We start from the raw sequence: 27,458 nt of genomic DNA, 5'->3' as shown, positions 1-27,458 counted from the left end.
AGTTCTACATTTTCAGGGGCACCACAGCTGGTTATATAATGTTAGAAATAACACTAATTCTGCCTTCAATCACATCACCACTGAAAAACCCCCTAAACCTGAAGGCCAAGAATGGAGAATATAATTACTAATAAGTTGTGTTTTGTAGTTCAGCCCATCACGCTGCAGTCCTGGATTGCACACAAAACCTTCAGAAATAAGAGAAAGATCTGCTTGGTAGTGAAAATATAATTTTATTTAACAATAGCTGCCAGCAGTATACTGGTATATCCGTAAAAGATGTTCCAGAAAGTGAAAGACATAAGCAAACTACAACAAATTGTATCGACTCTTCAAGTATTTCTGCAAACCACGCTGCAATCCTTGATGTCCTGTGTCGGGAGTCTCCATCCCCTCACCCTGCTCCCAGCCCCTCCAGAAACAAAACACAGGAGCTGGTGGCACAGGTTCTGAGGCAGAGGGAGCATCTCTCCTGGAAACACTCCCTGGATGTGCTGGGCTGGCTCTGGGGGGCAAAGGGAGCGCAGCAGAGTTGGCTGCACTTCACCGCTTTTTGTTCTGCGCTCCGATAGGCATCGGTGGGTTTGGCTCCAGCAGCTCCCATTCATTCCTGTCTGTGCTCCTTTGATACCAAATGCTAATTTGCTGCTTTAGCATAAAAATCTGATTACATCTCTCTCCTTATCACGGAGCCCAGCGCGGCTCCCGATCAGTTTGGACATGCCCAGTGCGGAGAAAACACGGATTTTATGGGAAAATGCAAAGCTCCGAGCTGGGACTGCCCGTGTGGGACACGCCGGGGAGAGATGACAGGGAAGCCGTGGAGGGGATGGAATTGTTCCACCAGTCCCACACGCCCCTCGTTCAGCAGCAGCCTCTCCACAGCAGGGATGTCTTCAAGAAGGAAAGCTTAGTTAAGGGGAAAAAAATAAAATAATAATGCACCTAGCATAATGTGTTCTCCCACAAAAAAACAGGGTGCAGGTGATGGATTTTCCCTTTGTGCTCAGGAAATACACAAGTCACCTGTTTTAATGCGAATTTAAGCATATTTCAGCTTGAGAATAAAGTAAGTTATTCAGCATGCTAATACATGCAACCAACTTGCAAACTGGAATGCCTACTTGAAAGGGTAACTGCTGTTTTTAAATTGGAGAAGGGGCTGGAAGCAGCATTTCAAATTTAAACGGGGGGTAGATTAATTGCTGTTTGATGAAATTAAAAATGCATTTAAAGATCAGATTGTAAACAAGTTGACAGAAGTCAAGAATTTACATAGTTATGAAAGGGCTTTTTTTAATTAGCGTGGAGCTGGTGATTGGGGCCAGATGAAAGTGCTCTGCCCACACCAGACGCCGCCTTTCCCCGCGCTCTGCAGGGATCACCTACGGAGCCAGGAGCTGCTCCTCTCCAGATTCCTGCTCCCTGCCCGAGCCAGGAGGGGCTGGGCAGCTCCTGCCACAACAAAACTGCAGCAGGAAGCCCGAGAGACACCCAGGACATTCCCAGTGCCGAGCTGGTGCTCGTTGGGATTCCACCTCCCAGGGAAAGGCTCCGCTGAGCCGAGATAAGGAATCCGCTGGTCACAGACAGAGCCTGAACTCTGTTTACAAGCTCTCAGACACAATTAAGACACTGAGGGAGGAGGAGAATGGTTTGAAGGCTGCCTGAAGAGCAGAGGGAATGGAATATCTCCAAAGAAGCCGGAGCTGGTGTTGAAGGAGGTGGAACTCCTGCCTGTGGTGCCCTGCACTCTGCACTCCAGGGAGAATTCCCTGGGAAAGGGAGCACAGCCTGACTCCTACAACCCCAGCAACACAAGGTCCAAGGGCCGTCCTGACCTGTTTCTGAAAGGAGAGCTAAAAGCTGAACAAAGATGTGCCACGAGCACCTGCTTCCTGCAGCTCCGTGAGCTCCGCGATGGCAAAGAGCACCAGGCCAAGGAGGGCTGGGGCCGGGGTTCTCTCACCCTACGTGTTATTAAAAATGCCGTTATCTAAGTAAGAGTCATTCCTTTTGCTAGGTGTCACGTTGTAGCAGAGACTGAGGGCCCACAGAGGATTCTTCTGGCTGAGGGACTTTTCAGGAGGGGAAGGTGACGTGAGAATACAGTAATTATTTAAGGTACAGTTAAGGTTCTCCTAACCAGGTCACTCCCCAGGATTTCCCCTCAGTGCCTAAACATTCCTGTAACAAATCAGAACAGGGATTACGTGTCTCTGAGAGAGTTGCCTTTGAAAGAGATGTGACAGGATTGCTGAGTGCCTTTATGTGGAGCTCCAGGAAGGCAAGGCACCACAAGCCAGGATACAAATATGGATCTGGTTCTCTACCTCTCCTATGTCCAACTAACTCCATGGGTACATAAAGTAGCAAAAGCGGGATGCTTAGAAAAGTCAGGCTGGTTTACAGAAAGCCAGTGCTTACCAAAAAAAAAAAAAAAAGAAAAGAAAAAAAAAAAAAAAAAGAAAAAAAAATTAGTGTATAAAATTGTTTATGTGAGCATTTCCACGTTATTGCAGAATGTTAAATATTCCAAGAACAACCTAGCAGGAATAGCACTTTCCAGCTTCTAAAATCAGTTAAATATAAAAGTATCTTTACAAAAAAATAGGCATATAAGTCTAGAATTCTTTGGAGTTGTTTATGATGGTCTTTTAAAAATAACCTAGCAGTTTATTTCGTGCATCAAAACCATTATTTTTAAACAAGAAAACTATTCCCTGGTTTAGAAACATTTGAAAATTGGTTTTAAAAAAATTGTAGTGCTATTCCTCAGTGTTGCTGTAAAAAGATTTAAGTATAGAAGTGCAATGATTATGAGTATGCAAAACTGCAGTCCAGGTGCACAGAAACAACTGGGAGAAATTCAATGGAAAGGACTGGATTCCACCCCCATTTCCTAACAAAATTCCCAGATTTCCTTTCAGGAAAAAAACCACCCTACTATCATTTAAGGCAAATGTTCTCTTTAAAGGTCACTTTAGCTTTCTTCAGGGAAGAAAGGACACTAAAAATTCCCATTTCATGGCTCTCAGTCCATTTTGCATCACTAATCATTGCACTGCTATTCCCCACCCAGAGTTAGGACACTACAGTTTCCACGGATTTGGGCTATTGCAGAACAGATTTTTAAGTAAAAATCACCAAAAAGACCTATACAAAACAAAAAGGTTCTTAACTACCAAAAAGAAAGCCACTTGCAATTCTTAAGGTGAACAGTGGGCAGCTTCCAACTCTGCTGTTTCCTGATAGTAAATCCTGACAAATACTTCTTTGCTGCAACTCAAAATTCAGACAATGCAGGATATTTCATGTCCTCAAGCCCTTGAAGACACAATAAACATCAACTCTGAGCTTCCTGCCCCAGCTCTCGAGCCTGGATTCAAACTTCCCTGATGCTGAGGTCATTCAAATCCAAGGTTCACATTGAGTCCATTCTCAACCATTACCGTGACTTCAAATCCAAGAGATTTAAAAAAAAAAAACCACAACAAAACAAACCAACAAAACATGGCCAAATATTTTGCAAATGGCTCTTTTGGCTACTAAGTTCCCTTCTCTATGTAAATAGGATAGACAGGCAGGTACAGTTCAGTGTGTCACAGGTATGACAGGTGTGTTCCGATCTTCTGGAAAAGCAATAAATTCCAAAATACATAAATATTCCTTGTACCATACAGCGAGACAGGATCCTAAACCAATTCCTGGACAAATCATGGACCAAACGTTTACAGAGAAAAAGCAGCAGGGGCAAGACAACCCTTCACACTGAAGAATTCCAGAGTCACCCCTGCCAACAGGAATGCGACTGCATCGATCGTAGGCTGTGGGAGGAGGTCAGGAAAAACAAGCCTGTAATTAACTCTGCAAACTTTAGGTAATTACTGTACCTGGTCTATCCACCGTGACTTGGAGTAACTGCGAGTTCATGCACAAAACAATTGCTATTGGATATGAAGAGAGCAGTCTGTTAGAAGCGTTGTTACGGGGTACGCAGGACGCCATCCTTCGCACGTGCTGATTACTTGGTGAGTCTCTTGGCTACGTCACTGTAAGCTATTTCAATCTCCTTGTCTCCAGGACAGGTGTTGGTGAACTCATCCCTGCTGTAAGCATTTGTCAGGTATCTCCAGATCCCTGTCATCTCCTTGGGAATCTCGAAGTTGCGGTATTTTTTGGCCACCACCTGCAAGGAAAGAATTACGTTATGAATTTACATCCTTAAGTTAAAACACTTTTCCAGCTCTTGTCGCTCTCTTGTGAAGTTAACCCTTCCAACCTGGACACTTGGAATGACTCCTGAGGGCTGCTGCTGGCCCTGGCTGTTCCCCAGGGCTGCTCCTGCCTGGCTCCCTCCGGGGTTGTCCTCACCCAGGGAAACTCTTCTCCAGCCAGGCAGAAACTGAGCCTGTGGCTCCATCTGCAGTACAGAACTGACACAGAGCACTGCAGGCAGGCAGAGGAATCAAACCACACCGATGTGGGCACATCTGCACCCCTGTGGTTACCCCAGGCTGCCTCTCTCAAGATTCCTACTGGGTTTTTTATACAATCTCTTTATTTCCTGCTTTATTTACTCTGCTCTGGAGCAGTTTCCTCTCCAGGAGCCAGACACCCACTTCAGCCATTACCTGCTCTTCCTCTCTCCTTCCTGTGAGCCCTGCAGCTCCCTGACACCACGGGCTCAGTGCAGTGGCTTTGGCTCCTGCCATTCCCGTCCTCTGCTGCCCAAGCTGCCCACAGCTTCAGCTGCGCCCAGCTCCACTGCTCAGAGCCCTTGGGAGCGACTCCAGCCTCGCACAATCTCAGGCGTTAGAGGGCACTTCAGCTTACAGACAGCTCGAATTAGCTGTGCTCAGGAATGCCACAAACCAGAAATATTTTCTCCTGCCTTTTCCCTTGAAGCCCCCCAGGCTTTACCTTGACAATGTGCAGTTTGGGCAGCAGGTTGCAGTCGGCCAAGGTCATCTCGTTGCCATCCAGGAACTTGCGGGTGGAGACGGTGACATCCTCCAGGCTGTTCTCATCGATCTCGTCGGGGAGAGGAGAGTTCAGGTACTCGTCCAGCTTCTGCAGCGTTTTCAAGAGGCCACGTTCTAAGGCTGCACAGGAAGGGATGATTCCAAAACAAATATTAAAGTGAGACTGGCACCAGACCTGAAATGCAAACCCCACATCCCTGTGCTGCCCAGAGACACTCAAGGGTTTGCAACCCTGGGTCAGTTTTTGTGGCCACAGCAGTGCTGGAGCTGCCTCTGTGCTCACCAGAACACTGAAACTGGACCAGAATCTCTTTAAATATCCCACATATGCAGGTTATTTAAAAGCTGGCTAATACAGGAGTTTGCACTAATTTAAAATACTGTAAGGCTGTCCACAAGGGTTTATTTTTGGTTTAAAAAGTGGCTTATGTCAGTTTCTTAAGACTGTGCCTAACTGGCTTAAAGTGATTAGAATTAAGCTATGCTGGGGTTTATATACATTTAAACATAATCTGTTTAATGTCACGTGCTCAGCAAACGGCCCTGACCGAACCCAGAGCGCCCAGGCTGTGCTGGAGTACAGCAGGACGCGGAAAGCAGCAGCAGGTTCATGGAATGCAGCAGCAGAGGGCAGCACACCCCATAAAATCCCCCTTTATTTCCCAACTGTTTACAAACATTTTGCATCTCTCCCTTTGAAATTAAAGGAATCCTGATTCCCTGAGTTTGGTTTTCCATCTAAGTACTTTGAGGACAAAAGTTATTTGTGCTGAACTACTTAAAGGCCCAGCTGTGAGTTCTTTACCATTTATTGATCCTTCATGTGAAATCTCCAGTTTTCCCTCCACACAAAAAGGTTTTAATCCTTTGCTGGAAGTGACACAAACTAAGCTAAGCTCAGCACTCTGAATGGGAGCCCTCAGACACAGAGAGGTGAAATAAGAGCAGCAGATGCACAGAAATTCAACCATCAGGGCATGACACAAACTCTGTCTGAAATTCGCTTCTGGATGTTGAAATATTTATCCTTCACTCAAGAGTTTTGAGTGGCTGTTGCACACAGAAGATCCAATGCCAGGGATATTCATGGACCATGCACACCCTACTGAAATTCTAATTGAGCTGAAGCTCTCTTTCAAACATTGAAATCTTTGACATTACATTTAAATAAGATTTTAATTCATGAGATGTCTCATGCAGCGAAACCTGTCAGGGAGACACTTCCCACAAAGCTGCTCTGAAGAACACGAGGCAGGGAAAGCAGGAGTGCACTGCTCCCCCAGTGACCCACCTTCATTAGCTTCTGGTCTGGAGTTCTTGATAAATGCAGAAAATTTGGCAAATATATCCATTCCAGCCGTGTTGGATTCTGGATGCTTTGGTGAGAGTTTCAGGTACCTGAAAAGCAGCAAGGAGCAGATCTACAGCACATTGAGCAGAATGGTGCTCATTATCTATTAGCTAGCACAAAATGGCACTTTGTTACTAATTTATGCTTTTCCAGGCTTGCATCTCAAGGGGAATATCACACTCTAAGGTTTTTAAACCCAGCACTCCCCAGAGGGACAGCAAGGCACGCTCCTGCTTTCTGAACCAGACATTTGGTACAAGCAGAGTGTCTGAGGCAGCCCAGCGCCACCAGAGCCCCTTAATCCAGTGCTGCAAGGGGGCAATCACACATCTGTAAGCAAAATACAGCACTTTCCATTTCAATTAACACCAGAGAATTAGGGACTCCGCATCTTCTAACAAAAACCTGAAGGTTTGCCATGCTAAAAAGACAAAAGTCTGTAAAGGCAGTGCCTGGATTTGCCTGCCAGCTGAAGAGCAGAAAGCCAAGAGCCTGGAGAAAGTTTGAACACATTGAAACACATTCTCACTGTAGTTTAGGACTAAGTTTGTACAGCAGACTCATCTTCATTTGCATTATTTGGACACAAATGTGCCTGTCACCAAAAGGAAGAGTTTGAAAGTGCAGAAGGGATGGCTGGGGTATACGAAGGATAATTTAAAAATAATCTTAAAGAGAAAAGAGTTTTTGATAGAAAGCTGAGGGAGCTGAGGGGAGGAAGGTATGACCAGCAAGAACTTCCATGTCTTCAGTTTATTGATGCTGAAGAACATCTCAATTAGGGCAGAAATCCCCTGTGAGAGCTGTACCTCTCTGAGGTGACAAATCATCAGTTTAACACTTACTTGGGGGGGGCCAGAACATCTTCCAGGAACTCTTCAATCTTGTTCACATCTGTTCTCACTTCCCCATTGTATGTGATGAAGGGTGGGTGAGTGCCTGGAGCCAGATTCTGAAGGTCTGCTGGTTTCCTGGGGTGAGATGCAAACCCATAAAGAATAAGCCAGGGACAAAATTTCATTGCTACAATCACAAAAGCAATGCTGAAGTTTTCACATCCTCAGTTTTAAATAGACACCACCAGTTTTCTTTCTAAAAAGTGAGTTTACAACTAAACATTTTGAATACACCTGCTAACAATTAATTTAAGAGTTAAAACCAATTTCCTCCTACCCCTGGCTGTGTTTATTCTCAAATCAGTACAGTGTTGACTAGAGGAGGGATATCTATACACACACCACACACTCTCCCTCTTTCCCCAGCCCTAGAGAACGGTTTATATATAGCATAATCTGTGCTAATCCTCCCCCCTCACACAGAGCTGCTCCGGGAAGAGGCACCTCGGATACAGCCCGGTGTATAAAGCAGTTATTACGTGCCCAGGGAGGCCGGCTCCAGGCAGGCTGACAGGTGCTTGAACATCGTGTTTAAAATCATGCTTCCATTTCCCCCAGTGAAAAAAGGTATTTACAAACAAGAGCAGCACACCTGGGACAGGAATCCCCACATTAGGATTGGACGTGAGAGAAAGAGCAAAGAGCTGAACTACTCAGCCATTTCTAACCCTGTTCCTAGCTAACATTTCCCTCGGGCAGAGCGGAGCAGAGCAGCCTGGCCACCACCTCCTGCTGGCCCAGCAACAACCAACACTGGCCCAGCTGAAAATTCTGCAGAGGTAAAGCTGCCCCTTGGTTCCTGTGGAACAAACCCAGACCGGACCATAACCCTGAACTGGGACCGAGCCTTGTCCAGCGCGGCCACGTTCCTGAGCCAGCTGCTGGAATCCAGGAACTGGATTTACTGGAACCTGGAACTGCAGTTCAGGAAATCCTCCTGACAACACCAGACAGGGAAACTCAATCCTGACATCCACAAAGCCAGTCCTGCGGGGCAGCATGAGAAAGAGAGAGCAGCTGGACTTCAAACTGAGCCCAGCTTACAAGTCTGTCTTGTTTTCCATTTCTTACAAAATTAAGAACCCCTGCCAGAATTTCATGTCCTGCCCACTGCTGCCCCTTTTATGGAGCCAAAGTGTGCTTACTTGTAAGACTGAATCAGAAAAGTGATTTTCATACTTAGAATATTCCAATCCCTGCTTTAATCCAGGAAACCTTATGAATATAAGAATTTAACTATTTTTCAATTTTTAAGCTCCTGAGAAGTTATTTCTCACTAAGAGTTGCCACCACTCTCTCACATTTAGGATTTAAAGTCTGTCATCGGGTAATGCTTTAAGTAGCTTAACACTTCATTTAAATACAGCTTTGTAACTCCCAACAATTACAGGAAGTCATCGTGGCTCCCTTCCAGTTCCCCATGTAGGCCAGATAAAATTCCTCAAAAGGAATGTTATTTAAAAACAAACAGACCACCGGATCTGCAGGAATACTATCAAAGGCAGGCTTTAGCTCAAAAACAGATCCTTCCAAAGAACCAGAGTGCAACTCAGAGCACTTAATTCATCCAGTCAGACCACCTGGATCTTTCAAGAGAAAGTGAGCAGAGATTAAGGTCCCACAGCCCAGGCCTGAACATAGCTCAGGGTTTGATTTCCAGTTTGGTGCTCCTGCCAGGAGATTCTAAAGCAGCCCTGCTTCAGCACAGCCCTTGGAGCACGAGCACACAGGAACAGCCTTAAAAGGCTCAGAGTACAAATTCCCTTAACAGTCAAACAAGAAGGCAATTAATGTAACAGTGACGTTTTACTTCAGAGATAAAGCTGGAGAGCTTAAAAAACAAACCAAACCCAAACAAAAAACCCCTCTGTAACCACTCCAAATAATTCCAAGATGGTTTGTGCTTACCCCAAAGTTTACCAGGGGTTTTGGAGGCAGGGCCACATTAATTATCTGGCCATCACTACCCCCAGAGTTAAGGTATAAACACCTCACGGCTGGGCCACAAACCAGAACAGTAATTAGCATGCAAATTATTTCTTGTAGAGCAGACAAAATCCAGCCCCCAAATGTAACCCCTTTATAAATTACACAAATACTGTGCTGAGGATCTGAAGAGCAACACGGGGAGAAGTCAGCACTAGAACCCCAGTTCCTCAGCAGTATTTCACACTGCTGAAGTTGGATTCACCTTTGGGTGGTCTTTAATAAATAATTTTAATATTTCATATGGTTATTTAAGCTTTGCCTGTCAAAGAAACAGCAAAAACTCCAAGTGAAGGTGCTTCAAGCAGGATTTCAGCACTCAGCTGAAGGCAAGCTGGCCCTGAGTGTTGTTCCAAGGCCAACAAATGGTTTGTGCACTGCAGCTCTGCTCCGGCCTCCAGAACAAGCCAGAGCTCTGAGCACTGAAATGCTGCTGCCCAGAAGGGAAGAATGAAGCCTCTGTGCGCCCGAGGAGAGGGAAGAAATGCCTGATTCCTTGCAGAGGGTGGGACTGCCCTCCTCCTTTGCCTGTGTGCATGTTCAGTGTTGAGAGCGGAGCTGAGAAGTGCAGAATGTGCCTTTGTTAGCACAGTGACGGAGGGGAAAACGCACGGCACAGCCAGGCAGGGCAGGCTCACATCTTCCTGCCTCGAGTCCCTCACTTGTGAACTTTTGTACCCAACCATGACCTTTTCAGCCTCACAAACAGACAGAACTGGCCTTGCTGTTGTGCAGCACTGACGTTACGAGCAGAGGCAAGCAAAGGCTTTTTTCTGGTTTTGGCCAGAAAAAGAATTTCAGTTGTTTAAAACAATTCCCTCTCTGCTCTTCGAGTTTGTGTCTAACAGGAACAAGGAGCAGAGGAGATAATTGCCTTGAAAAATGTGCTCATAAAAGCAGTTTCTTGTGGCAGTATTAAGGCACCACCTAACGTCTTTTATCATCCTGGTAGTGATAACAAGGGAAAACAGCTCCATCTGATATCCAACATTTCCCGTTGAGCACTTGGCTGGGTGTGATGTTCTGCAAGCTGCACTGCTCTGCCACTGGGCATTGATCAACCCACAGTGTTAAAGTTGTATTTATGGACATTTAAATAAAGTCTAAAAGGAATTAAGTTTGTATCAATATCTGTTCCAACCTGATTTAAGCTTCAGTGGTCCTTTTTTCCCCTTCCCAGAGAACCCCTTCAGTGCACAACACAAAGGCGGTTTATTTGACCTATTCCCCTGCAGATCTTTAATTTTGCACTTATTTTGTGTTTTCTCCTCCTCAATGGAAAAAAAAAAAAAAAAATTAAACTGAAAGAAAGCTTTCCTTGTGTAAGGAAGGTCAACTTTAAACATCTGCAACTAATTTATGTGCTAAAAGTTAGACTTACATCCCATTCCCCCATCCAATTAACTCCAAGGGGACACAAAATAAAGCCAATTCATCAGGAATATTTGGCATTTTAATGATACCTTTACTGGTTCAGCAGTAAAAAGCCTTCCAAGCCTAAAATATCCCTGTCCACCTCCTCCTCCTGCCCGCCCCAGTAACTGCAATGGGTTAAACAACCCCATCATTAAAGGAAAAGGAAATCCCAAACTACCAAGAGCCCGCAAGCACAAGTTCTGCTCCTGAGTTTGCACAAACCACAGGCGGGGCTCGGTGGAAGATGTGACACATGTGGTTTATGGAGCTGGCAGCACCAATATTTGCAGGGAAATCCCACACTGGCCAGGAAAGCTCTTTGAGCACCCAGAGCTGACAAAAGCTGCTTTCTGCCCCTCACCACACATGGAAGTCTTTAACGCTCTTTGCCAGCACCGAAGCAGCAACTCCAGTGATTTTTAAAACCCAAACAAGTCACCTCCCTCAAAAAAAATCCACAAGAGGTGAAGCCCAGCAGGGTGATTTCTCCCTTCTATGTTGGATTCAGTGCAGAACACTGTGTTTCTGTTGGCTCTCTTCCTGAAATTCAGGTTTGGAGGCACTGGCCGCCTCTCCTCTCTGCAGAGCTGTGACCAGCAGAGTTTTCCATCAGTGCTGGGAAAACATGACTTCACACCCAAAGCAAACACGAGGCCCCTGCTGAATTTAGCACTTTCATAAAATAGAATGCCCAGCCTGAGGAAATTAAGACTCCTGCATTCACTTCTCACTGGTTTAGCCACGGAGGTACTCGTTTCATAGAGGAGCAGTTGCGATTTAGGTGACAGCATCAGGACTTACCTGGCTGACACTGAACTAAGGCAGAACATTCTACATTTTATTCCTTCCCATTTCACTTGGATTTACCTCACGGGCAGGTATTTTCATTATTATTGCAAAATAACCAAAATGATCTTAAAAACATTAAGAGAAGGAGGAGACTGCACATTGTTTGTGAAAATTATCCATCACTAGAGATATGGCCAGAGGGTGGTTGACTAAAAATATCCATCTGTCCCCACTTAGGGGATCTTGATGTGAAGTCAGCAAAGGAAGAGTCAATATTCAGTTATAAAAGACTTTGTGTGAGTTTTACAGAAGAGCACCAAGTTCAAGAGAACCTCCCAGGCCCATTATTTTTGGTTAAACCTCCAATGAACCCACCATTCACATCCAGGTTGTCTCAGTCATTTACTAGGACAGATTTCCATTTCAGAAAAGCAGGCCGTAACCCAAAAAAAGGTCTGGCCAAAGCTTTGTTCCACCAAGGGTGCTGAACTCTTGCTGGTCCCATAAATCAAGTGTTCCTTACCTCTTCAGGTCCACTGTAGTGACGCTGAACACCACGCCCTTCAGCCACAGGATCATGAAGAGCCTCTGGGAGAAGGGACAGTTTCCTATGCTCTCACCATCACTGCCAGCCTGCAGGACAGAACACAGCATTAATCTGGGCATGGCTCACAAACACTGCAACATCTTTAGTGAAACACACACTCAGTACGACTGAAATCACCACATTTGTGCACTTTTTACTCGTCACGTCCTCTGGCTGCTCTAAGATGTACAGAACGATGTTTCAGTTCCCTCTGACACTGCCAATGCAGCTGAACATCCTCCTCTGAGCAGCCACACCTTCTGACGGCACTTTGCCAACGTCAGCGCTGCTCTTTGCTCTTTATTATTCTTTTTTCTTTCTTTTCCAAGCCATAGCTAATTAATTGGAGTCATCTTCCAGTTCGGTGCTTCTATCTCTCCCTGTGCAGGGCTCCAGGGAGCCAACTGCAGCCAGGAACTGAGCATTGATTGTACTGCAGGTGTTGTGAGGAAAGACATAACTGTGAGTACATAGAGACTTCACTGACAATTAAAAAATATCCCAAAGGCACTTTTTATAGGCAATTTATCAATTAGTCTTTGTCCTAGCACAACAAAGGCCCATTAGAAAGCAGCAGTGAGCTCCCCAGTGATAGCACTCATCTCATCATCGCCCTGACAATGAAGGATGCATTGCTGGGTTGGAAAATTTTAGTTTTTACTGGGCTAAAATGAAGCACTAGAAATCTTTGTTATAAAATTCAACTCTCTGAGAACTGGTTCAGTACTTAAAGCAGGCAAATATGTCAGATTATCCTGACATGTACTTTATAGTACAATGGATTTTGCTGCTTCTTCTTCCTCAAATCCTTCCAAGAGTGGTTTTCATCAGTGCGATTCTCAAAGCCTGGCCAATTATTTCATCATCACAGCGAGGAGAATTCAGAAAGACTTTGCAAGTTAAGAAGAGTAACAGCAGGACTTTCAAAGGCCAGGAAAATAGAAAGTTTTCCAGTGAAACTGCCTTAAATTCAGAAAGCTGTTTTGTTTTTGTTTTGCACTGCCCAGGGTAATCCGTGCTTTGAAGCAGAAATAATTCTTTGACTCAGAACTGATCTGAGTCTTCAAACTTCAAGCAAAGCCAGAGTTAGGCTGCAGTAACGGCACAGGCTGAAATCCCCATCTCATTAAACGTGGTCCACTGGAACCCAAACCAAAGCTACTTTAAAATCATAGAACTGCACAAAAAGTTGCTTAAAATTTCAGGCATAGCACTGACCTGTGGCTTTCATGAAAGCCCATCCTACTAAGCCAAAATCAAAGTGACCAAAAAAGGTCAAATGCATTTACTTTGCCCAAAACTTTCCTTTTCTCCCAACACAAGTGCAACATTCAAAGTGAACAACCAACCAAGAACATCTGCTTTGGTTTAAAACAGGCTTTTTGGATTATTTGAGTCAGAAGAGGGGATTAGAGCCCAATAACACCCGGTGGTATGAACAAACCCTGATGCACTCTCAAGGCCCAACTGCCCAGACTTTTCTGCCTGCAAACGTTTGTCCCACTTCTGCTCCAAAAAGTCCCGAGTTATTCTGAGCACATACTGGAAAAGGAATGCACTCAGAACGCCAAGAAACTTCGGCTCCAGTGCTCAGGAGCCAAGGAATTCTGCTCTGTAACTGTTTGCCCGAGAGGCCCATTTTGTGTCTGTGTTTGATGCACCGCCTGCTCCAGCCCCTCCTCAGGAGCAGCCGGCTCTGGATCCTCCCTCAATCCACGGATTCTCTTCCCAGGGTCACCACTCTGGTGGATGCTCCTGCAAGAGTCACTCCTGGCTCTGAGTTTCTCTGCTAGAACAGAGCTGTGCTGGTAGTAAACTCTCAACTTCACATATTACCAGAATGTTCTGAAATCTGGCACAATTCGTCATGCAGGGGGTTAATCACAGAATAATTGTTCCTCATCTTTGAATTCGGGCCATAAAATTCCAGGAGGTCTCCAGTGTCTAATCCCTATCACCATCAGAGTAAAGCAAATATTAAATGTTGACTTCTTCGCACTAACCTCAGCATAGGTTATTTGTTATTTGACAAGGTTATCGTCATCCTGTACTGAGAAGCTTTGGGGTTTTATTTCAAGTTATTTTTAAAACCAGCCTAAAAATCTTTATTACCAGTAATATTGGTAATACTACTCATGCCAAACTGCCTGCAATTAGGGCTAATTTCCAATTCTACCATCACCCACTGAAGGATTTGTATTCAAAAACCTCACCATGTCTCTAATTTCAGGTTTTCAACTGTAGGGATTAGGACCAGATGGAGGAAAAGTGCCACACCTCTCACACAGAGAGGAAACAGAGAATTTTTCACTTGTGTGTTGCCCTCTACAAACGGAATTGAATTCAAAAAGCTTCTGAAAAGGTGGCAAAAAGGACCTTGGTAATTGTAAGACGTGGCACAGGCAGAGCAGAGCACACACCCACCCGAGCACAGCTCTACAGGGCTCTGTGAAAACAAATAAAGCTATTTTTAAAGAAACATTCAATAGGAAAGGAAGTTCAAACAAGAATGGCAGTTACAGAGCAGTAACACAGATCAGCTGCTCATTGAGAAGTCAGCCTGGTTTCCACAGCCACGGTGAAACTCCTGGAAACTCCCAGTGCCCAGCAGCAGGGCCCATGCAGGAGTGCAGCCCTCGGGAAAGGGAAAAACCCCAAAAATCGACTTATCCCAGCGTCCACCAGTCTGAGCTTAGCTCTGAAGCCACCTCCCTCCTTTCTCTTCCCCTGAGCAGTGATTTCATTCAAATGAGAATGTTCTTCCAAAAAAACAAAACCAACCCCAGAGACTACAAGTCATCAAACATCTGTTTCAGTGGCTGAACAAGCTAAGGGAAGGGAAAAAAATCCATTTAAGTTGTGAAATATTTGTCTTTACAGCTGCATAAAAATTAACCTGAGACCTGACACAAGAACCTGGGTGGATTTACCTCAGCCAGTGAGTGCTGAAGTTTATTGCATGGCTAACAAAAAAACAGACAAGCAAAGAAACATTAAAATGGCATAAAACCTTTCTTATGCAGCACAGATCTGAGAATTCTACAAATCCTTGGTCCCAAAGATTTCTGCAAATTTGTTTTGAATATTAACCAGTTAAAAGGAGCCCACTACAAGTTCCCCAAACTGGATCAAATAACTGCAGGAAAACAGTGAAGTCAAAGTGCACCTGATGAGCAATGTAATACAGCTCAGTCTCTGCCTGCAAAAATAAAACAAAAGGGCAGAACACCAGAAGACCATTTCTTAATTTACCCAAAACTCTCAAGGGAATTTCTCCCAGATCTGATGTACCAGAAGTGGTAAAAGAAGTTTGGGTGAAGAGGGATAAAGACATTTTAGAAGCATCTCACAGAATACTTTTCACCAAAGACGACAACTGGAGCCATCCGACTGCAGCACCCAGGAAATCCCCACTCCCCTAAGTGGGAAATCTGCACTCTGCCAAGTCGAGAAGAATAATGTTCCAGCCAATAATCAGATTGGGGGAAAATGAAAATAAGTGAGAGGGTATGTTCAAATTCTGAACTCGGTAATCTTGAAGTATGTCTTGAGTTCTAACAATGAAAACCAAACCTGCTGAGGAAACTGCATGAGCAACCCAGCATGATGCAAAGCCATTGCCTCAAACCAGCAGATAACGATCAATTTTGTACGTTTAATGAGCAGTAAGCTCATTCCAAAACTGAGTAATTAATAATAATCCTGTAAGAATTACTGTTTTGGGAGGAAATGGTTTAAGGTGAACTAACAAAGCTATTTGAATGAAAAACCTGCAGCAATTCTGAGGTCTGAGATAGAGGAACAGAGGATATGGAGGGAATGGTTTGATGTTCCACACATGAAAAGGTCTGGCTGTATCAGCCCAAATCCTTGGACCTTTATCTTGCCAAGCTGAACAGGCAGAATTCCATGGTGCTGACTGAGGGTGTTTTCAGATAAGGTGTAAACAATTACACCCATGGAAGGAGTGACAGTCATGGATGTAACAAACACTCCCCACAGTGCCATTATTCCAATTGTGTGCTCAGGCAGTGGATGGATGAGCCTCAGGGACGTCTGTGCACACACACTCACTCACTCTGCAAACCAAAGCACACCTTAAAGGCTCCCATGGCTCAAATATTGATGAATATTGATGTTTTCCTCTTAATCAACAAGCAAAACAAGTGACAGGGTAGTGAGGTGCAGGGCTGGCAAAGCTGATCTGCGGGAGCGTTCCACTCCTGGTCACCCTCCCAGACCTGCAGCGTGAGAAGGGAGTTGGTTTGTGTTTGTAGGGGAGGAACAGGCCAGGGAGCGAGGCACAGTCAGGCCCTGACTAAATCCGGTCCAACCAGATTTAATCAGCTCCTCCTGTCACCTCTGCCTCTCCAGGACAGGGCACAGCTGGGGCCACCACCCCCAGGGCAAAGCTTCTCCTTGTGCCACCAGGCAGAGCACAGGTGGACAGAACATTTCAACACGGGGCTGACGGCACAAAGGACTTCCCTGCCACGATGAACAAAACCAGGAAAGGTGGGAATTGGGGAGAAAAAAAACAACAGCACATCCTGCAGAGGGTTCAGGATATCAGAAATGCCTTTTGAAAGTGAGTTTTTAATTTGGTAACTCTGTGTGAAGGTAAACTCTCAAGTCACAACCACCACACCCCGCCCAAATTTAGCTCTACTGAAAAACTTAGGCTGTCACTGCTACTTTAAATAGCCATTCCTTTGAGGAAAACATAGGAAAATGGAAAACAAAAAGTATCAGGACAGTGTTCACACCTGGAATTCTCTATGAGAATTAGCCTAGGATAATTAGAGTATATTTGCTATATGCTGACTGCAATAACACACCCGGGGCAAAACCAACCTGAGTTACCACTGCCTCTGGTGACCCCTATCACCATTTGTAACCAACCCAAGTTCCACTTCAGCTGAAATTCCTTTAAACTCAAAGAATACTTCAAAATAATTAACTCAAGTCCCTGCGTTGCCTTGAGATGTGGCTCTTCCAGCAGGGAAAGGAATGTTTGTCAGCCCATCAGAGCTGCCTCTTAAGCCATTACCTTTCTGATAAGTCCCCACTGTGGCACACAGGGGCTGGAACAGCCACTGACCATTTTAGGATGATGCTATTTTTAGCCCTGTGATGCTGTTCCCAAGAAAATAATTAGCAGACTCGTCCTGCACACTTTCCTGCTCGTTGCTGCCCACTAAAAAGCTTTTGGAAAATGCTGTGGGATCCTCATGATTTATGGAAGTAAATTCACAATTCAGCAGAATTTTAATTAAGTGTTTCTAGTCCTTTGGACAACAGGAATTATTCCATGCTCATCCTTGGGGAGAATCAAATGGAGACTCCCAAACCTGCTTTAAATACAAATCACCATTTTCTTCAGTGAAGAAATTAGCTTAATGACAGGAACACAAACCCCTGGGTTTACTGTGGACAGACTCAGGATACTTCCTGCCCTGGCACAGGAAAATCCAATTGTTCACTAATGGCACAAGCCTGGCATCTCTGCCGTGGCAATACCCTGAGCAGAGGGCTCGTGCTGAGCAAACCCCGTGCCATCAGCAGGGCCACACTGCCTAAAAAGTGCTGGGTAACATCTTGACACAATATTCTGGTCGGAAACTGTAAGCAGACAATTAACTCTGCAGCACTGAGGGTTTCCTTTACACTGCCTGCAAGTTGCCTCTGGGTCTCTAGCACATAAACCTAGAGCAGGAATTGTTCATGACAGTGATTCTCTCTCTCTGGACTTATTACATTTGTTGAAGTACAGTGTGTGCCTTGGCTACAACCCAAGAGATCCATCTCCAAACCTCCCCAGCAAATCATGAAGCACCAAAGTGAGAGGAAAGAACAGCAAACTCTGCCATTGGGGCTCGGAAGAACTGAGTCAAATCTCTATCTGTGGCATTTCAGAGTTCTTCAAATAAACCTCTGACTGTGCATCACTTCCGTGGGACAGGAAAAGACAGAGCTGTGTTTGTGGTATTTTATAACCTCATTTAGAGAGAGATGAGCAGAGAGAACAACCAAGAGCTGCTCCAGCTTCACCCTGGGCTGCTCCTCCTCCTCCAGGTCATTCCAGCCCAGCTGACTTGGACTGAACCCTCCCAGGGTCAGCAAATCCCAGAGCAGCTCCATGTGAAAATCCCAGCCCAAAAGGCAGCAGCTGGGAGCGAGCTTCAAAGGCTGGTAGAACACAGGATGTGCAGCTCAAACCACAGCTGCCTCCAGCCTGGGCTGTGAGCAGCAGAGCCCACAGAAGCTGTCGGTGAAGACACAATCCACCCAAATTCTCAGCAGCCTCTCACAAACCGCTGCAGTCCTCAACCTGTTCCCCTGCTAACAGCACATTCAGAAGTTCTGCCGAGGAAAAACATTGTCTGAGCCCAAAAGTGGGGCTGGAGTTTCTATTTCAGAATGAAAGGGTCGGGGAAGGCCTGCTCTCTCCGACACAAGCAATGCACAACTAAAAGGCACATCCCAGACTGAACTCCCCCTTCCCTGGGAGATGGGATCTGAGTTTCTCCTCTGGGACGTGTCCTTATCTCCCTGAGCTCCAGAACACCGTGTCTCACCAGGGCACCTAATGCAGCACTCAGAACTGCCACAGAAATCTCCTTAGGCTAGCTTTGATTTTATTATTAGATAAAACCACGTAAAAAAAGTCATTTCCTTTATTTCAGAAAAGCAGCTCTCCTAAGGACAGAGCAGGAAAATCCAGCCAAAATAGTAAAGCTCCAAGAGAGCCAAAAACTCTGAGGCTGGTCCAGTAGCAGTGACTGATGCCATTAGCTGCTCTCGGGAAAATATACAGATATGACTTCACTCCTGGATTACTCGCCTATATTTAGTTTATACCTAATATGGAGATTCAGTGTGCAGGACTCAGTCATTTCCTTTCCTTGGGTAAGTTCCTCGCCCTTTGTCTGGCCAACAATACAAGGAATAAGTCTGAACTCTCCGAGAATTCCCACACAAAGATGTTTGTCATTAACAGCAGTTTAGCTTGTGTTTTTCACTTCAGCAGAAGCAAACACTCTAAAAATCCAGATTGTGCCACAAATTAATTTGTCCTGAATTAAAAACCTCAAACTACTCAAAGCAAGTTTAAAAAAATATTCTAAATAAAAGACTTAAAGCTCCTGAAGTCAAACCTCTATTGAAACTCCTGTGTAGACAACATAACAATTTTGGGTTTGGGTGTTTTTACTGTAAAATATGCACAAACTCTTGATACCACAAGGGAGTACCTAGCATCTATTTTAAGACTAAAACTATATTATTCCACACTGAAGAATATTCAGGGAAAAAAAAAAAATAATAAAATCCCCCACCAAACCTGATTAGGACAATTAACTGTTTGTTACGGGTTATTTACCAAGGACTTTGAAGATAAAAATCAAATTAGATGGATAACAAGTACAGAAGTAAAGTATTTTTCCATGAACCATCAATTTGCAACCAACCACCACCTTAATTAAATTTTGTTGCCTTAGACAAACTAAGTGCTTCCCCTGGCAGACAAAAACCACCTTGTTTTCTCTTTCTGTCCAGGCTTTACAGAACTGCACTGCTCAGTTCACTGGGAAAAGAGAACATCTACCAAAACAAGGCAACAAATCCAATTACTGCCAAGTACAGTTAGGCAGTCTTAAAAGTCGTTCTTGTGGATTTTTAAGTGGTATGTCCAGCCCAGCCAGAAGCTGGGATTGATGCAGGCATTGTTACAAAAGCTTGCAGGCCTTGTGTTTGTCACATCACAAGAAATGTTTCATTTAAACACAATCTGAACACACACTGGTGAGAAAATAACAGTCCAGGGCTTTTTCTTTTTTTTTTCTTTTTGTCCCTTTGAGCTAATGAACACTTGAAAAAATCAAACTTTAGAGTCCAACAGTCACTTCCCAGAGTACACAGCTTACTGTTTAGCTTGGAGTTCAAGGAATTCCCCAATTAGACTCTTCCAAACACGGATTTCTGGAAGGGACGACTCACCCTTCAAAAATCCACGACCATAGAACCAAGGACTTCTCTGCTCTCCCCATTCCAGCACAGACAGGCTCGCTCCTCGAATAAAGAACTCTTTCCATGCCCAAGATGAGGTCAGGGTAGCCATGGAAGGACCAGACAGCGCCATGAGTCACTCCAGGGTGGGAGGGGGGATGATTACCAACTTCTCAGCACGCTTATCCTGTCCCAGGGCTGCCCACTGCCAGATTAGCAGGGCCTCCCACCCACTCCCTAGGTTGATGTAAGGATTTCTCCTATCCTGTTACTTCTCAATAATCAAGTATCTTTATGTCCTGCACACAAAAGTCTCTTCAAGGAGGATCTCGCTCTCTTTATACATTGTCACAAGAATGCCAGTGTTCACGGTGCTCTGCTGGGTGAACTCCTCACTGCACACTCACCCTGTCACAGACTGACACACGAAACACCAGGACAACGCCCGGATCCCCAGTGCTCGTTTATCCCTGACTTTTGACAGCCTCCAGGCCCTAACGTTTGCCCCACAATGTGTGCTCTGACACACAGGCTTTTCCTATCACTTCAAGCCCTCAGTGCACGCCCTGAGAGATCCCAGCTGGGAGAACTGAGGGCAGACTTGTCTTTTGCAGCAGGATCGGTGCTGCAGGAATGTGTCCATGGCATGTGTCCCACAGAGGCAGTGACTCACAAACACCACTGCCCCGGCCATGCAGCCCAGCCCTCAGCCTCTGAAGGGTCACCAGCTGAAATCTGGGAATTCACACAGCTCCTAGATCCCTCTGAGAGGAAAGGAGGAAAAGTGCCTGAGTGTTAAGACACATTTCAGCTGCAAAGTCAAACACAAGTTCTCCTGACAATCAGAGCTGTCTGATGTCAGTCACTGGGAAGGGGAGAAGGGATGCCAGGGAATACAACCATTACTCAGAAGCAATTCCTGACTATAGGAAAGCTAACTCAACTGTGTAATCCCTCTGGAAATTATTGCCAGGAGGTTTTAAGCATACTTACCAATGATTTGCAAAAAAAAAAAATTAACATTTACACTTGAGACCATCTCTGTACTTTTAAACAACTCTGTACCAAGAGCACCAGCTCCTGTATCACCAACCAGATCCAATTGAAAAAGCTGAGGATGTTCCTGGCTGCGACGACTTTCCCAGGCAGAATTTAAAGGAATTACAGTTTGCTGGCCAGAGAAGGAAAAGGCCTGATTTATACCCACTGAGCACAGGATATAACTAAATGGTTACACCTCCCTTTACAAAGGGCTCCTTTACAGCACTCCCAAGAAATAACCCTCACATGACATTTTGCTGTCTCCACCAAACTCATAGCAAAGACAGGCTGAGGAGGGTTCTCAGCTGCTGAGGTTACATCAAACCCTCCAAGGATGATCTGGTGCATAAGGAAGAGACTTATCTAATAAGATTATCAAGCAATAACCCTGCCAAGACTATCTCTGAGAAGCAGCACTGCATGTCTCCAGTCCTGTTATTTCCTTGTACTGATGTGCCTTTAAATTGTACAGCTACTCTGTGGGTGAAAAAAAAATAAAAACCGATGACAGAGAAGCTCAGGGATGGTTTGTTATAAACCAATGTACAGAGCTACAGGACTCGAGCGCCACAGCAGAGCTTACGTAAGGGAACGAGCACAGGGCGAGACAAAGGCAGACCTGAATCCACACAAATCCATCCCGAGGAGCTGCTGCTGGAGATGCCCACATCCCCTTCCTGCCTCGGCCCCAGCATTGCCCTGAACAAAACACACCCGGAGCCCGGAAGACAAACAGTTCACCTGCCAAATCTCTGTTTGGTTCAGATACACAAAAACAGAGACAAGCTTCTGCTACGATCACTTGGGAGGGTTTCAGAGTGGGGCATTTATTAAATGTGAAATCACAGCTCTTTCTCGTGTACTGACAGGCAATTCAAGGGTAAACAGATAGTAGACTCTATCTGATTTTCAACACAGGTGCCCCATTTCGCAATGACATCTTACTTGAGAGCTGCCAGAAATCCAAGGTCTGATTAATTAGCAAGTACACACACGTTACCCAGTGAGAGGGGAGCCTTTCCTCCCCGGTTCCCTGCATCTGCTCCATGCCGTGCCAGCAGAGATACACACTCTGAATTTCTGGTTTGTGGAGTCTGGTGTTTGTTTCCTTTAACACTGAACTCGCTGCCCCTCTGTGTCTTCACCTGGGTATTAGCGGAGGATGCAATCACCGAGTGCCCTCCACAACGCCCAGGGCTGAGCTTTCAGCAGCTCCATCCTCACACACTCCCTCACAGGAACTGCACAGGCAGTTTTGTAACTCTGTCCTGTGATTTCCACAGGTGACCGGGTCTATTTGACCAAGTCACTTCACCACGTTTTTTATGTACAGTAAAATTCCACACACCACCAACAAAACACAGCTATTATTCCAAGCGACCTGTCTGAGCTGCACTCAAATCCCAGAGCTCAAGTTTCTCGGAGCACATTCACCACAATGCAGCCTTCACTGCTCTGAAATGCCACTAGGGCACATAAAAATATTCCTGTTAGACAATGGAAGCCTCCCTCGTTAATAAAACATGGAGCAGGCGAGGAAACTAAATGAAATCAGATACATCACTGGTTTTGTCCTAATCAGCTCTCAAGAGAAAAGACTCAGAAAATATTTACACTTGGTTTAGAAGAGACCACAGGCAGCCCACCGGCTCGGGAATAAAAAAGCGCTGAAAGTTTTCATTGTGACTCCAAGAAACAGATTCTGTAACAGATTTTCTCACCTAAGTACCCTCTCTCACAGACCACAGAAATACAAGTCACAGCAGATTGATACACTGTCCCGTGGAAGAAATTGTATCAATCTGCTGGCAACAACACCGTGACAGAGAAATTCCGAACCGAGCCCAGCCGTGCGTGCGCTCCTCCCCATGCCGTGCCCATCCTATTTTGTTACTGATCACAATTTAATAACGCTCAAACCCCACGGTTTGGGCACAGAGCCAGACCCTTTCTCCTGCTTCACAGGTTTGTTTCTCAAGCTTTAATCCCTACCTTTGTTTCATCTCAAGTCTGGCTGCTACAATCCTTTGTGCTCAGGTCATGCAGTCACCACCCCTGGGCCGCGGGCGTTGGGCTGAGAGCTGAGTTTGGTCCAGAACTTTTTCCACTACCTCTGCTCGAAGAGCTTCCCTGGCTAACAGGGCACAGGTAGATCCCAGACACGGCTTGAAAAGTGATTATCTGCGTGGAGAAACCCTCGGGAACTTCGGATTTTTTTCTAAATTGCGCCCACAATCACGTGGAAAAACTGCAAGTGAGCATCACATCCACAGAGGGGAAAAAAAATCACTAAAATCCCAATTTAGCACTCCTCCAGACAGACACCGTTGGTTCTCTTCAATAAACATATTCTGCTAGCAATTTCTGAAGTGAGCACCTAAACGAGCCAGAAAACAAGATTTTACTGGCTTTACAAAAACGCTGTCCTGATGATCCTCAACAGCTTCAATAAAGTGTGGGACAGGCAGCAATACCCAGGTGAAACAACTATTTTGGTCCGTCTGCTGGGGCTGGGGGTTGTTCTTTAGCTGAAGGATTTTACAGGAAATAACCTTTACCTGAAAATCATGAAGGCAAGCAAGAATAACTTCTAATTTTAACCTGAACTTTATCCTTAGGGCAGACAGTCCTCAGTGTGCAGCAGTCATCCATAACAATGGGAAAATGTTTCCTTGGGGGGAAAAAATCATCACTGATAACCCCAAGCTCAGCCCCCTTAAACCCATGTCAACAAAGAAATTTCAACTCAAAAAGGCCAGAAAAATTCCCTGATTTCCCCCTTTCATATCATCTCACACCTTTATTGGTCCAATTCTGATTGAAACAGAATGAACACATCTCTCTCAAAACTATTTTTACAGCTTCTTCCATGCCACTCCTCATACATTAAATATTCTCTTTAAACACACCCACAAAGCTGATTTCCCTCTGCCCCCAAATCATTCTGTCATCAATCACTGCTTGAATTTGTTTAAAAATAAGAAAAAATCAGCTGACGAACTTTAGGACAGATGAAGATAAATTGGCATTTTATATTAAAGATCCACTGCTATATATAATTCAAAGCAATGTGTAACTTAATTGGTGCAGTTGTTAGTTCTAGCCTCTACACTAAAAGCCTAAATATTCTGACCAAAATCAGGTCTGGAATCCTCCACTGCAATGCTCTCCCTGGGTTTTGTTAGTGCTTCTTGATACTAATATTAGTAAGTATGAAAAGAGGAAAAATTCAACACTTCTAGAGCATCATTTAAGAAATAAAATCTATATTCAATAACTTATTCTCAAAGCTCTAGCTGGAAATTTTCATGTTTGCCATCGTTGCTTTTATACAAAGCAATTCCCAAGTTCCCAGAAGAAGGGATCTCTGATTTTCTCACTACAACTGGAAGAAACTTCATCAGAAGAATTTAAACACTTTTCTGCAGAGGCTTTCATTAAAGGACGTTTAAGCACAGAAAGAGAAGATCGCACGGAGTAACTGGTGTGACTTTTGATATGAAGTAAAAGTAAGATGCTGCATCACCAGAGCCCCGGAGGATGCAAAATATTGCATCATACAGCAATAAACGAATGCAAAACATGTGGAGATATCATATGGTATCTTTGCCAGATAAGGGCAGTACAACACATGCTCATTCTTCTAGTTCGGATAAAAACCCGGTGTTACTTTACATATTCGCTTCCCGTCATAAAGAGTAGACTTTTGGGGCGGGGAGCGAGCAGTAACTCGTGGTTTCGCTGCCTTTTTGCCGCCTTCCTGCGCCTCGCCGGGCACACAATGCCGAGCGAGGGCGATCCATTGTGGCGCTGGCTTCTCCCCTTGCGCCAGCGCTGCCCGCGGTGCTGCCCCGCACCCGCGGCACCCTTTGCTCCGGGCGGAGAATCTTCCAGCAAAACGCACCCGGGCCGCACTTTTCGCCCAAAACAAAAAAGTGACTTTTGCTTGCGGTCCGCCGGCGCTATCGCCCGCTCCATCTGCGCGCTCTGACTCACCGCGGCTCCCGCACTCCCTCCCGGCGCCGGGCACACGCCCTGGGCTCCGCTTTTGTGCCCGCACCGCGCCGGGAGCCGCCCCGAGCGGAGCCCCCCGTGCCCGCGGGGCGTTCGGGGGTGCTCAGAGGGGCTCCCCGTGCCGGGAGGGGAGCGGGGTCCGGGGGGAGCGCGGTCCGAGGGGAGCGCGGTCCGCGGGAGCGGCCCGAGGGAGCCGTGAGGGGACCCGGAGCCCCCGGGCGGGAAAGCGGAGGGAGGAAGGAAGGGGGAGCGCCCAACGGTCGCGGCGCGCGCGCTCTCGGGCGCCCAGACGGGACGAGACTCCCCCGCCCCACCTCCCCTGCTCTGCCTCCCCTCGGCCGCACCTTGACGAAGAGCTCGATGACGGGCTCCTTGTCGCTTTCCTTCAGCCCGTTGACCGGCACGGACAGCGCCATTGCTCTCGCCGCTGCAGCCCCTGCCCCGCCTCGCCCGCCGCTGCCACAGCCGGGACGGCGACGCCGCTCCGCTCCCCTCACCCGCCCTGCGCGCGACTGAGAGCGGCCCCGCCCCGCGCCCCGAGCCCGCCGGGGCCGCGCGGGGCCGGGCGGGGCCTGGGGAGGGGGCGGGACGAGAATGGAAGGGCGCGGGTGAGGGGGCGTGGCCTCCCTGAGGGGACAATGAGGGGCAGCGCTGAGGGGCGCGGTCTCCATGAGGGGGCGTGGTCTCCGTGAGGGGACAGCGCTGAGGGGGCAGCGCTGGCCATGGCGGTCGCGGGGTCCCCTGAGGGCCGGGGGTCCCCACAGGGCCGGGGGTCCCCGCGGTTCCTCCCATAGCAGCGGGGACACTGCCCGCTGCTGCTGCCGTGCTCGGTGACGACGTCTGGGAGCGGCCTTGGCGGGGCCACAGCCCCGGAGAAGAAGTCGGGGTATGTGTCCCCCCGCTATCGGTTTAGCCCACATCACCCTCAAGTGAAAAACTTAAAATCTAGAAACTTCCCCCTCACAGACCCACCACACCACAGCAGCACGAACAGCTCCTTTCCTGTCAGGGGGAAAAATCCATCCCAAGAGGCAGTTGAGTCTCCAGCCTAATTTTCCCCTCACTATTAAGGTCAGGGACTGAGGACTCAGACAAAAAAAATGTGCAGGAGAACTGGGTGAAATGTCAGAAAGAGAGGAAAGCTCGCTTTTTCCAGCCTTTCCACCAGAATAGCAGAGCCCGTGATCACATTTTCCCCATGCGGCTTCACGCCTGCAGAGCCCAGCCCTCAGCAACAGAGCGGCTTTCATTCCTCGGCGCCTCCCGCCCTTGCTCCCAGTCCTTGCTTTCCTTTTGGAAGCCCAGACTGTGTTTTTAATAAGTCTGAGTGGAGCTGCACCCGAGTGTCTCGGCAGAGCCGTTCCCAGGGCAGGCCAGGGCTGCGGCATCCCCCGAGGTGGCACGGAGTGACTTCAATGCCGTCTGTGACCCGGCGTGAGGCTCCCTGTAATTTGTACCCAAATGCAGCCCGGGATGGCTCCACATGGATGGTTACCAACGGAGCGCTCGCCGCTCATAACAAAACCTCCCGCCTCTCCAGGCATTTGCTGCCCTCGGTTCTGCATAACCGGATGTCTTTACGCAAATATCAGCTTTGAATGCCCTTGAATTCATCTGGAGCAGGAAAAACTGCTGCGAACCCCTCTCCGGAGCTCATAGGGCTGGGCCACCGATGTGCCAAAGTCCTTTTCATTCCCGTTCCTGCAGCTTCTGGATAGCCCCAGCTCTCCGGGAGCTGGTGGAATATCCGTCTCTGTTGGGTTTAGAGTCCAAGGAATCTCGCTGATTCATGGGGTGGGACAATCTGGGCTGGAAATCAATGTGTCACTGGAACAAAACTGATGTGGGGCTGTGCAGTCCAGCCCGGGCCAGGAACCTCCCTTGGTAATTACCCACAAATTAATTGCAGCCCGTACCACAGAGGACACTGTCCCACCACAGCTGCTGTTGTTGGAACGTGGGTTCCAGCAGAAGAAAAGAAATTTCCCTTAAATGGGGTTGTCCCGGAGTCTCCACAAGCATCTGTCTTAGGCTTTGCATTCACTTTTTTGCATGGCAGAGTAAGAAATTTGCACCAGTTTGTGGCCAAATGGGGATTCAGGGACTGGTTCAACGAGGGGCAAAGGAAATTTGGATCCTCTGTCTGCTGGGAAAGGCAGGAGCTGAGTCCTTATTCCTGGACAAGGAATGCTCAGCCAGGTACTCCCCCTGAGCCAAGGACCAAGCCTCCCTGTCTGCTTCACCAAAAAGTTTAAGATCCCAGGGTTTTGTCAAACTTGCAGAACTTTCCAGGGCTCCCCACAGCACAGACCCACCGGCTCGAGAAGAGGCAGTGGTTTAGCACAAAGAAACAGCTCCCCAACGGTACCCACAAAGGTGGGTGTAGA

At 46.6% G+C, this 27,458-nt stretch overlaps 1 protein-coding gene across 1 annotated transcript; it reads right to left on the bottom strand.

Annotated features, from left to right (window-relative positions):
* Positions 1 to 213: 213 nt before the first annotated feature.
* Positions 214 to 25,598, bottom strand: CLIC4 (chloride intracellular channel 4). Its single transcript, XM_040086138.2, has 6 exons — positions 25,416 to 25,598; positions 11,947 to 12,056; positions 7,182 to 7,307; positions 6,277 to 6,383; positions 4,924 to 5,105; positions 214 to 4,189 (listed from the first exon to the last, which is right to left on the bottom strand). The coding sequence occupies exons 1-6, from the start codon at positions 25,485 to 25,487 to the stop codon at positions 4,025 to 4,027; spliced, it is 762 nt and encodes a 253-aa protein (XP_039942072.1). The 5' UTR covers positions 25,488 to 25,598; the 3' UTR covers positions 214 to 4,024.
* Positions 25,599 to 27,458: the final 1,860 nt, after the last annotated feature.

This window comes from Hirundo rustica, chromosome 25 (assembly GCF_015227805.2).
Source record: "Hirundo rustica isolate bHirRus1 chromosome 25, bHirRus1.pri.v3, whole genome shotgun sequence".
NCBI classification, from domain to species: domain Eukaryota; kingdom Metazoa; phylum Chordata; class Aves; order Passeriformes; family Hirundinidae; genus Hirundo; species Hirundo rustica.
The sequence above is the reverse complement of the archived record's forward strand: the minus strand, read 5'-3'. Positions and strand labels throughout refer to the sequence as shown.